The sequence below is a fragment of the Sinocyclocheilus rhinocerous genome, unplaced genomic scaffold, assembly GCF_001515625.1.
Source record: "Sinocyclocheilus rhinocerous isolate Xijiao unplaced genomic scaffold, SAMN03320098_v1.1 scaffold564, whole genome shotgun sequence".
NCBI lineage: Eukaryota > Metazoa > Chordata > Actinopteri > Cypriniformes > Cyprinidae > Sinocyclocheilus > Sinocyclocheilus rhinocerous.
Genome location: NW_015645070.1, coordinates 2,449,054 through 2,463,250, shown reverse-complemented (window position 1 = coordinate 2,463,250; position 14,197 = coordinate 2,449,054). Strand labels below are relative to the sequence as shown.

The following is a 14,197-nucleotide window of genomic DNA, read 5'->3' as shown; positions in this document are numbered from 1 at the left end:
GTTTGGGGGGGGGGGGGGGGGGGTTGTAGACAGAATACATATGATGGAATGATGGAACTGGTAGTTAATTTGTGGCGGAAATTAGCAAAACTACAAGTAGATTAAAAATGTGATGCATTACTGCCACCTGCTGCTGGTTTATATTATTCACATGCAGAGGAAAGGAAATGCTCATGCAAATGTTAAAGGGGTCATATGATGTTGCTAAAAAATAACATTATTTTGTGTATTTGGTGTAATGAAATGTGTTTATGCGGTTTAAGGTAAAAAAAAAACATTATTTTCCACATACTGTACATTATTGTTTCTCCTCTATGCCCCGCCTTTCTGAAACACGTCGATTTTATATCGCTTTGGATTTGAGACTTTAGTCTTTGCAACTTTACAGATCTTCTTTATGCACCAAGAGCTTGTAACACTTCAAAGAGAAAGGAAAAATTGAAATCGCATCATATGACCACTTTAAATAAAAAATGATAGTTTTGTATTTTATATGTGTTTATTGAGTCAAACATGAGCGTCTATTATAGGTCTTGCACTCTATTTGGTCAGTGCATCATCTTTCATTTATTCTCTCTTTCTTTTCTCCTTCTCTCAGTACGGATGGAGGAATACGTAAAGGAGCGACTGTGGGTGTGCTGCTGGATTTCTCTCGTGGGATTCTGTTATTTTTGATAAATGATGAGCAACAGGGACCCGTTGCCTTCAACACACTGGAGGGCATGTACTACCCGGCCATCAGCCTCAACCGCAACGTTCAGGTAACATTAATTTCATTAATTCACTGCAAGCATTTTAGTACACTTCAGCATTTTAAAGAGAGTAACAGAAAAAAATACACTTAAAAGAATACACTTTAGTGAAAACTAATGTAATGAGATCTGTGCGGACTGTGTGATGATGCAACACACTTCCTTCTTTCTGTTTTCAAAAAGTTATATATAAAGTATATATACTAATATACTAACTTAAACCAAAAGGCTTTTATGAGCGATAATTTTTGTGTGTGTTTCTTTTCATAGGTGACTCTTCATTCTGGGCTGCCTATTCCTGATTTTTATACACCTGGAGAATGTGAAGCTGCAGGCTCAGTCTGCTGAAGAGTCATTACACACTTATATACATACTGTATGTACACACATGCACAGACAAGTGCACATGGATTCAGCTGTGAGTACTTGGTGGGGGAATTGCTGCTGACAGTCATTAATACGTTTTAACAAGGTCTGAGAGTTGTAATGGACCTGATATATGTGAGGGTTAGGGTTAACTCAACCCTAACTTAACCCTAACCTTAACTCTGACCCTGATGTATGTGAGGTAAATTGATATTGAAATTCTTGAATCATTTTCTTCTCTCTTTCTTACACTTTTTCTAGATATGATTATTATTATTGATGTTGTCATTGTTGTTTTTATGGAAAAGGTGCTCATGGATGTGAACTCCTAGATTACTAGATATTAGCAGATCTCTGTCTGTTGTTTCATGATAAAAATCCTCTGTGTGAAGTTAAGCTTAGACATAAGTTACTGACGTGTTAGACCTTAGAGGATGCATTTTACATTACATAGAAATGTTCTGTTGCATATACAGGTGATTTTAACTGCAGATGGGGACAGAAACTAGAGCAAAATATCTAATATTACAACCTCTTCATGCATATTATGCCTTAGCTAATGTTATACATCCTAAACCCTATACCCTGACACTCAAACCCTGACCCAAACCCGATATTTCCATCCTTCCGCATTCACAGTGGATGAGCGAACATACAATTGGGACATATTAGACAATGCCAGAATGAGCTGAATGTGTGTCAGTGAGGAGGTAATGGCTTTCTGTTTGTTGAACAGAATAGAAAACACTAATTGGGACAAATACATGCACACATACACATACACAGGCATTTTCATAGCCTTGCGTAACGTATTATGGAGAGATGAGAATGAATAAAGTTTTTGTTTCTCTCTCTCTCTGTTTTATTTCTCCTTTGCTGCCTCAAATCCGCACAAGCTAAACGCAAATGCTAAACAAATAACTGGTGCTGCTTATGTTCAATGTGAGAAAATATTGCAATATTAAAGAGTAGAGCTGCAAATCCAAAAGAGAGACAACTTTAAACAAGACAGCATACATTGTAGCTGCTTGAAGCATTGGCTATTAGTTTACTGTAAAGGATGTACTTTTGCATTAAGAAAAATATTTAAAATCCCACTGGTGGGGTTAAAATATGGGGCAAGTGCTGTACTTTATCTGTTTGTTGAGCAGATGGTTTTGCTCAACAAACAATTGAATGTTTGGGTGCAGTGAGGGAAAATTTCACCCATTGTAAATTGTATTTTTTCATAAATTAATCCCAATATAAGAAATGTATTATTATTATTATTACTACTATTGTGTCTGAATTGTTGTTATCTGTAAAGTTCTATGCTCAATAAACTGGATTAGGTGCAATATAAAACTGTCTTCTGTCATTTCCCTTCCAAAATAGTTTGTGGAAATTTGCAACGGCAAATCTTTTTATTACTGTTTATGTTTTAAATCTTTGTAGTTATGTGGTTTATATAATTTAAATAATTTAATTATGACTTTACAGTTACAATATTATTAAGAAGCAATAGTAATTTAATTATTACATTTTTCAAAAATCTTAGGTCTGAGAGACATTTTTGACTGAAGCCCTACAAAAATATCAAAATTAATTTTAATTAAAAAACTGAAAACATGTTCATCATAGAAGATGTGTATTCAAGTGACTGTGTTAGCTGCAATATTATGTATTTTTAATGTCAAGTCATTGATTCATATACTGTATGTTTACCATGGTTAAAAAAGTTCAATAAGTCCAATGAGAGAGAGAGAGACTTTCTGCTCCTCCCTCGGTGCCTCCTATAAAAATATGAGGCTCGTGACCCCCGGTGCTCGGTGTAGCCGGTGATCTTCAGGATGGCGACTCCTCTAACGGACCAGGAGAAGCGGAAGCAGATCAGCATCAGAGGGATCGTCGGTGTGGAGAATGTGGCAGAGCTGAAGAAGGGCTTTAACCGGCACCTGCACTTCACGCTGGTCAAAGACAGGAACGTCGCGACGCCGCGCGATTATTATTTCGCGCTCGCGCACACGGTGCGTGATCACCTGGTGGGCCGCTGGATCCGAACACAGCAGTTCTACTATGAGGCCGACCCCAAGGTGAGTCCGGTTTACTTTAAAGAAGTCACGTGGTAAATTTGTTTGAAACTTTTTGCCACAGCAAAAATGTATTATCGAAATGAAATGTAATTTGGAAAAATTTGATTTGTATTACGTTAACAGAGTACCCTTTTATTGGAATATAAGAGATATTTTCACGATGACATATTGGTAATGGTTTTACCAATACGAAAAAATAAGTTTTTTTTTTTTCACTTTTAATTATTATGAGATTAACAGGTTGTAGTGAAGCTGTCGGTTAGGATAATTAAGTCAGGTGCTTAACACCCTCATCCGTCCCTCGGGTCATTTTGACCCAACAAGTTTTTTCAAAAAAATTCTAAAAATCGTGTGTTGATCGTACCGGTCCAAGATTTCTTTTCTTCTGTCACACTTGCACCGGGAATACACACAAAACAATTTGAGTGGATTCGAGGAGTTTAAATGGGTGCAATAAAAAAAGTGACAAAAGTGTCCCTCACAGGTCATTTTGACCCGCAAAGAATTAATGGAATTTACTAGAAAACTGCATTTTTCATTACATTAGATTTTTTTTTTGATAGGCCTATACAAAATCTGAGACAATCCAGTAAAGATTTATACCCAAACGAAGGGCTGAGACTACAGAATATCCCCAATGCAGAAAAAACTCACATACACACACACACACATGATAGGGTTCTATAGGCCCCTCTAGTGGCTGTAACCATAAAATGCAATTTTATGTAATTTTTCCCCACCAGATGGCATCAGAGACACTCAGTGACTCAATTCCAAGGCCATCTGTTGGTTTTTGATGAAACAGGACTGTCTTTCTTTGTTTTTTTTTTGGTGAAATAATGTACAAAAACTGCTTATTTGCTTATGTTTTCTTAAAAATATCCAGAATAAAAGGTAAATATGATAAAAATCATCAAAAAATAATAGAAAAACCTACATAAAAAATTAGGGAAAAAATTATAAAAATGTTCCAATATAAGCTTTCTGGACCAAAAATAAAATAAGTGTTATTTTTGACCTTCGGGTCATTTTGACCCGCGAGGGACACTTTTGTTATAGGTTCGGGTGGGACGGATGAGGGTTAAATATTTGAAATATAATGCATTACAAGTAAGTTTTATGGATTCAAATAATGTATTTGTTCCAGTTGTTTGTGATTATTACCAGGGTTCAGACTGTCATGACAAACCTGGATATATAAGATAATTTTTTATTTATTAAAAAAAAATATATAATAATAATATTTTAGAGTAGGCAACTTATTGTGATTTCCAGTCCGGGAAAAGTTATGAAAATTCATACTTTTTTTTGTCTAGTTATGCACGGCTTAAGTAAGATCACTATATATTTTTTTTTGTGATGGAAAATAATTTGCACCCAATGTACACTCCAAGAATGCTCTGTTTGATTTTTAAATTGTTTATATTTCTGTGTGCTTCAGCGTGTATATTACCTGTCACTGGAGTTCTACATGGGTAGGGCGCTCCAGAACACCATGATTAATCTGGGTCTGCAGAACGCCTGTGATGAGGCTATCTACCAGGTGAGAGAGGACTAAACACTTGTCTATCCATCTGTGCGTCTGGCTTTCTTTAAATCTCTCTTTTTCCTTTTAGCTGGGTTTGGATATGGAGGATCTGGAAGAGATGGAAGAAGATGCCGGATTAGGGAACGGAGGGCTGGGAAGATTAGCAGGTCTCTCTCTTTCTCTCTTGCTCTCTCTCACACATACACTATACTGTACAAATAATTTACCGTATTAATATAAATTAGCAATATTTACTGTGTGTACGTGATCCACAGCTTGTTTTCTCGACTCCATGGCAACTCTGGGTCTGGCTGCTTATGGATATGGGATCCGATATGAGTATGGAATCTTCAGCCAGAAAATCAAAGATGGCTGGCAGGTGAATTCACCCAGATTCCCTTAATTTATTAATTAAAAAACTTTCTCATATGCAAGCTTCTGATGTCATAATACAGTTAATTATAGTAGTTCTGACCCATAAAGCAAACATTTGTGGTGTATTTTTAAATATATTTCAGAATACAAAAATGCCAAAATGTATCACTAATAAAGATTTTAAAATAAATATATTTTAGATACATTTTAGTTACTTATATTTTCTCATACATGTTTTTATGTTTTCAGATATATTTTTAAATATATTTCAGAGTACAAAAAGTGTCAAAACATATTCCTAATATAGATTTAAAAATATATTTAAATAAATATATTTTTCTGTAGGTTTTAGTTACTTATATTTAGTGCTGTCAAACGATTAATCGCGATTAATTACGTCCAAAATAAACTTTTTTGTTTACATACTATATGTATGGATACTGTGTTTATTTATTATGTATATATATGTAAATACACACACATACAGTTTATATTTTGAAAATATTTACATGTATATACATTTATATATTTATATTATTATATTTTATATTATATATAAATATATATAATATATAAACATAGCTTATTATTCTTAAATATATAAATGCATGTGTTTGTATTTATATATACATAATAAATATACACTGTATACACACATATATTATGTAAACAAAAACTTTTATTTTGGATGCGATTAATCGCGATTAATCATTTGACAGCACTACTTATAATTTATATATATTTTCTATCTACTTATGCTAAATGTATCTTCAAAAATATATATATTTTGCATTTCCACAAAATTCTGGGTACTTTGCAATTTGCGATACTTTGTAGGACTGTGTCTGCATAAAAATCAATGTAAATGGGCCAGGAGTCCACTGCGTTGTGGTCACTGGCCTGGTGCATGTGAGCTTGTCACAGAGCTGATAATACTGCACCAATAGGGATCTCGTGCCAGCAGTAGTAGGTTGATAAGAAACAGCGGCTCGATTTATTTGCAGAAGGACAAGTGATAATGGTGTGTTTGTGCAGTGAAAATGCTCATTTTTAAAAATACACACACTTGAACTTTAACCTGCCCTAGATTTGAGTACTATGTCCTCCAGTGCAGCTGTTTGCTGTTGTCCTCTTTCATCTCTGTATCATTGTCTGTTAGATTGAAGAGGCGGATGATTGGTTGAGGTACGGTAACCCCTGGGAGAAAGCCCGTCCTGAGTTCATGCTGCCAGTGCATTTCTACGGCCGTGTGGACGAAGAGGATGGGAAGGAACCGAAATGGGTCGACACACAGGTATCAACAGAGTTACACGAATAAATACACACTTAAAGGATAGCGGTACCGTGGCCAGGTTTGTAATGCATGTTAATGGTATAGGTGGTCCTTGCCATGCCGTACGACACGCCAATCCCTGGATACATGAACAACACAGTGAACACTATGCGCTTGTGGTCTGCACGCGCACCCAATGACTTCAACCTGCGAGACTGTGAGTCATTCACACAACAGAATACCAACCCATATTAACCGCAGACATTTATACAAGACAAACATTATAAAAGTATCTTTTTAATAAAGTCAACTTCAAAATTAAAATGTACCCCATTTCCTGGTCTTATTGTGAAAAATTAATCAGTGCATAGTATTCATTTATATTACATTTACATTTAGTCATTTAGCAGACAAAGAAAATGCATTTGTCTTAATTTTTCTTTATTTGTCTGTTTTCAGTTTAACCAGTATTTATCAATTCAAAATGGATACTAATTAATGTTAAATATTAAATTGAACTAATATAAATTACTAAATTAAATTACCAGTCAATTTAACCATTTGAAATGGAATTAAATTAAATTTAATTTAATTTAAAAATGACTATTAAATATCAAATTAAATTTTAGTAGCCCTAACATTTACAATTTCGTCAAACACCTGAAATAAGTGCCACTGGAATTCATATGTAATAATTCAATGACGGATGTTGTTTTCTTTTCACAGTTAATATTGGTGATTATATTCAGGCAGTTTTGGACCGTAATTTAGCAGAAAACATTTCCCGTGTACTCTATCAAAATGACAATGTAAGTTTTTTTCCACCCGTTTTGTCTGTGTGCTCAGGCAGATTGAGGTTTAAATAGCTTTTCTGCATTTAAACTGCATTAATCTGCATTCATTTTTGTGTGCAGAAAATTAGGTTTCAATTATCCAATGTAGGTGCATCAGATGGTTAATCTCACATCTGATTTCAGATGAGATTTTAGCCCAAACACACTCATTTGTAAATTTAATTTAATTTAAAAATGACTATTAAATATCAAATTAAATTTTAGTAGCCCTAACATTTACAATTTCGTCAAACACCTGAAATAAGTGCCACTGGAATTCATATGTAATAATTCAATGACGTATGTTGTTTTCTTTTCACAGTTAATATTGGTGATTATATTCAGGCAGTTTTGGACCGTAACTTAGCAGAAAACATTTCCCGTGTACTCTATCCAAATGACAATGTAAGTTTTTTTCCACCCGTTTTGTCTGTGTGCTCAGGCAGATTGAGGTTTAAATAGCTTTTCTGCATTTAAACTGCATTAATCTGCATTCATTTTTGTGTGCAGAAAATTAGGTTTCAATTATCCAATGTAGGTGCATCAGATGGTTAATCTCACATCTGATTTCAGATGAGATTTTAGCCCAAACACACTCATTTGTAGTTTTTTGACACTGCAATTTGTGGGTGTTGTAGTTCTTTGAAGGAAAGGCGCTGCGGTTGAAGCAGGAATATTTTGTGGTGGCAGCGACTTTACAAGATGTGATTCGGCGCTTTAAGACCTCAAAGAGGAACTGCTCTGGACTGATGTCATTTGATAGCTTCCCTGATAAGGTCTGTTTTCGCTATACACATTTACACTAAACATCTCACTTGACCAGAAACAAGCATTCCACACTGTAATTCTGCAGGCACTTACCACCCATGCTAGTCACTACATTAGTGCTTTGCATTATGTTATTAACATTTAAGTAATGTACTTGTGTGATTCTGCATATTTGTTTGTCAGGTAGCCATCCAGTTGAATGATACTCACCCTGCTATGGCCATCCCTGAACTGATGAGGATATTTGTGGACATTGAGAAACTAGACTGGGACACAGTGAGATTTATGTATAATTCATGATACACTAATTTTAATAGTTTTAGTTGTAGTTAAGAACAACAACACTAGTTAGGGTCAACATTTTGTTTTGTTTTGTACATTCATCTTATGTCGATTTTATCAAGGCAATATGATTACTGAAATGAGTTCTTCTGTGTGAGTATCTAGGCCTGGAATATCACTAAACAAACGTTTGCGTACACCAACCGCACGGTTCTGCCTGAAGCTCTGGAGCGCTGGCCAGTGGAACTGATGGAGAAACTTTTACCCTGACACCTGCAGATCATATACAAGCTCAACCAAATACACCTGGATGTGAGTACACTTACACCCAGACTCTGCATTTACTTTATTATTTATGAGTACTGCTGTCAAATGATTAATCGCGATTAAGTTTATATGAATATAAATATATACATGTAAAAATATGTAAATATTTTTAAATATATATACTGTATGTGTGTGTATTTATATATACAGTACATATAAACCAGGCTGTAAACATATTTTTTTCTGCTGTAAAGTTGGGCATTTTAACATGGGGAGTCTATGGGACTGACTCCCTTTTGGAGCCAATTGAATTGCAGTTTTAGTCACTTCCGTGTTGGTTTCACGAGAGAGACCGGAAGGTTGCCGCTTGGATTAATCGCGATTAATTGTGTGACAGCACTATTTATGAGCCATTTTCCAGTTGAAGACTCTAAACAGAGGATTTGTCAGTTTAAATTTGTCCTCAAAGTGTAGCTAGGTAAACCCACATGCACACTTACATTTAGAGCAGACACCAAATTAATGTTTTTGTATGTATATGTGTGTATGTGCGTGTGTGTGTGTCTTTGTAGCATATAGCATCTCTGTTTCCAGATGATATGGATCGAATCCGCAGTATGTCTCTGATCGAGGAGGAAGGGGGAAAGAGAGTAAACATGGCTCATCTCTGCATTGTGGGCTCACACAGAGTCAATGGAGTTGCAGAGATTCACTCCGACATCATCAAAAGAGACGTGTAGGCCTCTCTATCTCACATACAAACAATCCTGCATCCCACTGCCGATTATTTTCTTAATTGATTTTAATTTTGATCATTTAGATTCCGAGACTTTAGTGAGCTGGAACCAGAGAAATTTCAGAATAAAACAAACGGCATCACACCACGGCGCTGGCTGCTCCTCTGCAACCCAGGACTCGCTGATCTGATCGCAGATGTTTTTCTCTTGTTTTATTACACATTTGCCAGTTGATGTTTTTATATGTTTCATTTGTGTGTGTTTGTAGGCTATCGGTGAAGAGTATGTGAAAGATATGACTCAGCTGCAGAAGCTGAATGATCTGGTTGACGACGATGCTTTCATCCGAGATGTAGCCAAAGTCAAACAGGTTTCATATTAAATTTGTAGATCTTGGTAATCTAGGAGTACATTTCTTTTTTCCCCCCTCCTCTTTATATAATTGTTTACTGCTTTTGAGGTTTTCTGTGGGCATTTCTGACTCAAATGAAATTAGTCAAAAGATTTGTTCATTTTAATTCTAAGTAAGTTCCAGTTCATTTTTTGGCATGTTTTTTTGTGCGTGTAGGATAACAAGCTGAAGTTTGCGCAATATTTAGAGAAGGTGTACAAGGTGGACATAAATCCTGCATCCATGTTTGATGTCCATGTGAAAAGAATCCATGAATACAAACGACAGCTGCTCAACTGCCTTCACGTCATCACCATGTACAACCGTATGTACAGAAAACAAACACACACTCGCACATGTTGATTAAGCTGTCATTTTTATATGTTTTTCAAAATACTTTTACCTATGTCGAGACTCCTTTAAAAATTCTGTCATCTCTGACTTATCTTTGACTTTCTTTCTTCTGTGCAACACAAAATAAGATACTGAAGAATGTTCCAACTTTTTCACACACAGGCATCAAAAGGCTCTGCAACCCAGGACTCGCTGATCTGATCGCAGAGGTCCAACACACACAGTGTTTTTATAACATATTTTTTCAGTTTCCAAAAAAAATTTTCATATGTTTTGTTTGTGTGCTTCTAGGCTATCGGTGAAGAGTATGTGAAAGATCTAAATCAACTGCAGAAGCTGAATGATCTGGTTGACGACGATGCTTTCATCCGAGATGTAGCCAAAGTCAAACAGGTTTCATATTAAATTTGTAGATCTTGGTAATCTAGGAGTACATTTCTTTTTTCCCCCCTCTTTATATAATTGTTTACTGCTTTTGAGTTTTTCTGTGGGCATTTCTGACTCAAATGAAATTAGTCAAAAGATTTGTTCATTTTAATTCTAAGTAAGTTCCAGTTCATTTTTTGGCATGTTTTTTTGTGCGTGTAGGATAACAAGCTGAAGTTTGCGCAATATTTAGAGAAGGTGTACAAGGTGGACATAAATCCTGCATCCATGTTTGATGTCCATGTGAAAAGAATCCATGAATACAAACGACAGCTGCTCAACTGCCTTCACGTCATCACCATGTACAACCGTATGTACAGAAAACAAACACACACTCGCACATGTTGATTAAGCTGTCATTTTTATATGTTTTTCAAAATACTTTTACCTATGTCGAGACTCCTTTAAAAATTCTGTCATCTCTGACTTATCTTTGACTTTCTTTCTTCTGTGCAACACAAAATAAGATACTGAAGAATGTTCCAACTTTTTCACACACAGGCATCAAAAGGAGCCCCATTAAACCGTTCGTACCACGGACCGTGATTATCGGTGGAAAGGTAAAACAAACAACAACACACTCACATGCACTGATTTGCAATATGTACATGTTCAAAAGGTTTGGGGTCAGTTAGTTATTTTAATGTTAATCTCACCAAGGCTGCGTTTCTTTGATCCAAAATACTGTAAAAACAGTAATATTGTGAAATATTATTACAATTTAAAATAAGCATTTTCTATTTTAATATATTCTAAAATGTAATTTATCTTTGTGATGGCAAAGCTGAATTTTCAGCAGCCATTACTCCAGTCTTCAGAGTGACATGATCCTTCAAAAATCTTTCTAATATGCTAATTTGGTGCCGAAGAAGCATTTCTCATTATTATCAGTATTGTGCTTCTTAATAGTTTTGTGGAAACTGTGATACATTTTTTTCAGGATTCTTTGATGAATAGAACGTTCAAAAGAACAGCATTTATTTGCAATAGACATTTTTTTCTAGCATTATAAATGCTTGTACTGCAACTTTTGATCAATTTAATGCATTCCTACTGATCAAAAGTATTAATTTCTTTCAAAATAAAAATTACTAACCTCAACCTGTATGCTTTACTACATATGTTTATGCAGGCTGCTCCTGGATATCACATGGCAAAGATGATCATTAAGTTGATCACATCCGTCGCTGATGTTGTGAATAATGATCCTGTGATCGGCCGTAAACTGAAGGTCATTTACCTGGAGAACTACAGAGTGTCACTTGCAGAGAAAGGTGACATACACACTCACAACATTTTATATCAAAAGTATAAGATTGTTTGCATATTAATGGATACATTTATGATTGTCTGTGTTTTATGTGCAGTGATTCCAGCTACAGACCTGTCAGAGCAGATCTCCACTGCAGGTACAGAGGCTTCCGGAACGGGAAATATGAAGTTCATGCTGAACGGGGCGCTGACCTTTGGCACTATGGATGGTGCCAACGTGGAGATGGCAGAAGAAGCCGGAGAAGAAAACCTCTTCATCTTTGGCATGAGGGTGGAAGATGTGGCAGAGATGGATAAAGAAGGGTAGGGAGTGAGACAAAGAGATTAAATACATGGAAATGGATGCTGAGTAAATGTCATGCTATCTTTGAAGACATTAACCATTCCTTTGTGTGTGTGTGTGTGTGTGTGTGTGTGTGCAGCTATGATGCATTAGAATATTACGAGAGTCTTCCAGAGCTGAAACAAGCCATAAATCAGATCAAAAGTGGCTATTTTTCACCGAAACAGCCTGAGATGTTCAATGACATCATCAACATGCTGTTCCATCATGATCGGTAAAACACTCACACTTTCTTTCTCAAATTCTTACCCTGCAAACTCTCTTACGCTCTCTAAAACTGTCCCCCAGGTTTAAAGTATTCGCAGACTATGGGTCTTACGTCGAGTGTCAAGGGAGAGTCAGCGCTCTGTATAAGGTGAACATTATCAAACAAACACATTTTGCCTAATAAACACGTCAGAGTTTCAGATTATTGCTCAACGTTCTCCTTCATCCTGCTTCATGTAGAATTAAAACCTTTGCGAAACTTTTGTTCAACCAGAGATTCGGACCACATCGAACTGGCCAGGTCACATGATTTTAGCAAACAAGACTTTGTAAAAAAGGGTTTTAACAGTTTTATAATGTAGGTTCAGTTCTAATTAATTTAAGTGAATGTAATAAACATGCATGTATAATAAAATACAGACAGTGATAGTTTATTATTCTAAATGGTCTAAATAGACAAGTCCTACCTAAAAACACACATTAATAAACAAACACAAATTATTCATATTTAATGGTATTTAATGATTAGTAGATTATATTTAATAGATTACACTTTCATAATAACATTTGTAATTGGTTTGTAAAATGTGTCTGTATGCATGTTTGTAAAAACAGTGAATCATTTTGTGAATTAATTCAGTTGATTCAGAGTTTCGAAAAGCTTTTATCACTACTTTTCATTTCATTTAATTCAATGACATTCAGACACATCGTCATTACTCCTTTACTGATTCAGTTTGTTAATTTCCAACTCCAAGCTATTGAAATTTAAGAATCTTATGATTTAAGAAGATGTGAGACTTAAGAATGATTACACAATTCTTTTCTATATAGCAAAAGCTCAAAGTGACCATGGCTGTCAAGCTCCAAAAAATTACAAAGAGACCCTAAAAGTGCAATTAATATAGTCCATATTTCTCTGTTTTGGACAGGATCAGAGAGAGTGGACTCGGGTGGTAATTAAGAACATTGCAGCATCTGGAAAGTTCTCCAGTGACCGTACCATTAAAGAGTACGCCACTGAGATCTGGGGAGTGGAGCCCACTGACCTGAAGATTCCTCCACCCAGCGAACCCCGTGAAGCTTTGGAGGAAACCGCTCGCGCCCTGCGCAAGAACTGAACATGTCAGCACAGAGTCATAGGATCATGAGAAGACTTGTTACAGTAATTAATATAACTACATAACTTAGAATTAATTCAGTTTTAGTTTTTTATTTCAAGTTTTTCTAAAGGAGTGCCTTGTACAAGCAAAAAGCTCAGATAAACCTCATATTTTAATTCAGTGAGTTCAACATCGTGTCCGTTTATTCATACAGTATTAGTCAATATAATGATTTTATGGAAAATGTATAAGAAAAATGAGAAAATTGTATAAAAAAGAAGAGTGGATGAGAGGCAGAGGACAAAGAGTTTCATGGGTCAACATATTGACATTCTGCACTTATATAGTACAAAAGAAAATGAAATAGTTTTACCAGAGCAAGGGCTTGCAACACCAAAGTTGTGGGTTTAATTCCAAAGAAACACAATGCTAAACAAAACATGCACCCAAAACACACTAAGCATCTAGTAATTAAATGACTGTAAATATACACTATTGTTCAACAGTTTTTGGTCAGGAGATTTTTTTATTTGAAAGAAAATAATACTTTTATTCAGCAAGGAATTAATTGATTAAAATATAAAGTCTACTGTGAGAAAAAAAAAAAAAACTGTATTCGTGCGGTACACATACGTACCGAACCGAAAGACCCGTACCGAAACGGTTCGGTACGAATACGTGTACCGTTACACCCCTAATATATATATATATATATAGAGAGAGAGAGAGAGAGAGAGAGAGAGAGAGAGAATCCTGAAAAAGTATAGCAGTTTACACAAAAATAATAAGACATACTAATAAAATAGAAGTCAATCATTTTCAGCTGAGAATAAGAAATTGTATTTGAG

At 35.4% G+C, this 14,197-nt stretch overlaps 1 protein-coding gene and 1 pseudogene across 1 annotated transcript in view; both read left to right on the top strand.

Annotated features, from left to right (window-relative positions):
- The window catches only part of LOC107705365 (E3 ubiquitin-protein ligase TRIM9-like), a 25,245-nt gene extending 22,925 nt beyond the window's left edge, over window positions 1–2,320 (top strand). Inside the window, exons 8-9 of the mRNA XM_016508623.1 lie at window positions 599–761; window positions 1,023–2,320. Of these exons, the coding sequence (XP_016364109.1) occupies window positions 599–761; window positions 1,023–1,100 (241 nt within the window). The 3' untranslated portion in view covers window positions 1,101–2,320. The remainder of the gene's footprint in view (window positions 1–598; window positions 762–1,022) is intronic.
- Window positions 2,321–2,912: 592 nt separating this feature from the next.
- LOC107705449 (glycogen phosphorylase, liver form-like) lies at window positions 2,913–13,859 on the top strand (annotated as a pseudogene).
- The last annotated feature ends 338 nt before the right edge of the window (window positions 13,860–14,197 follow it).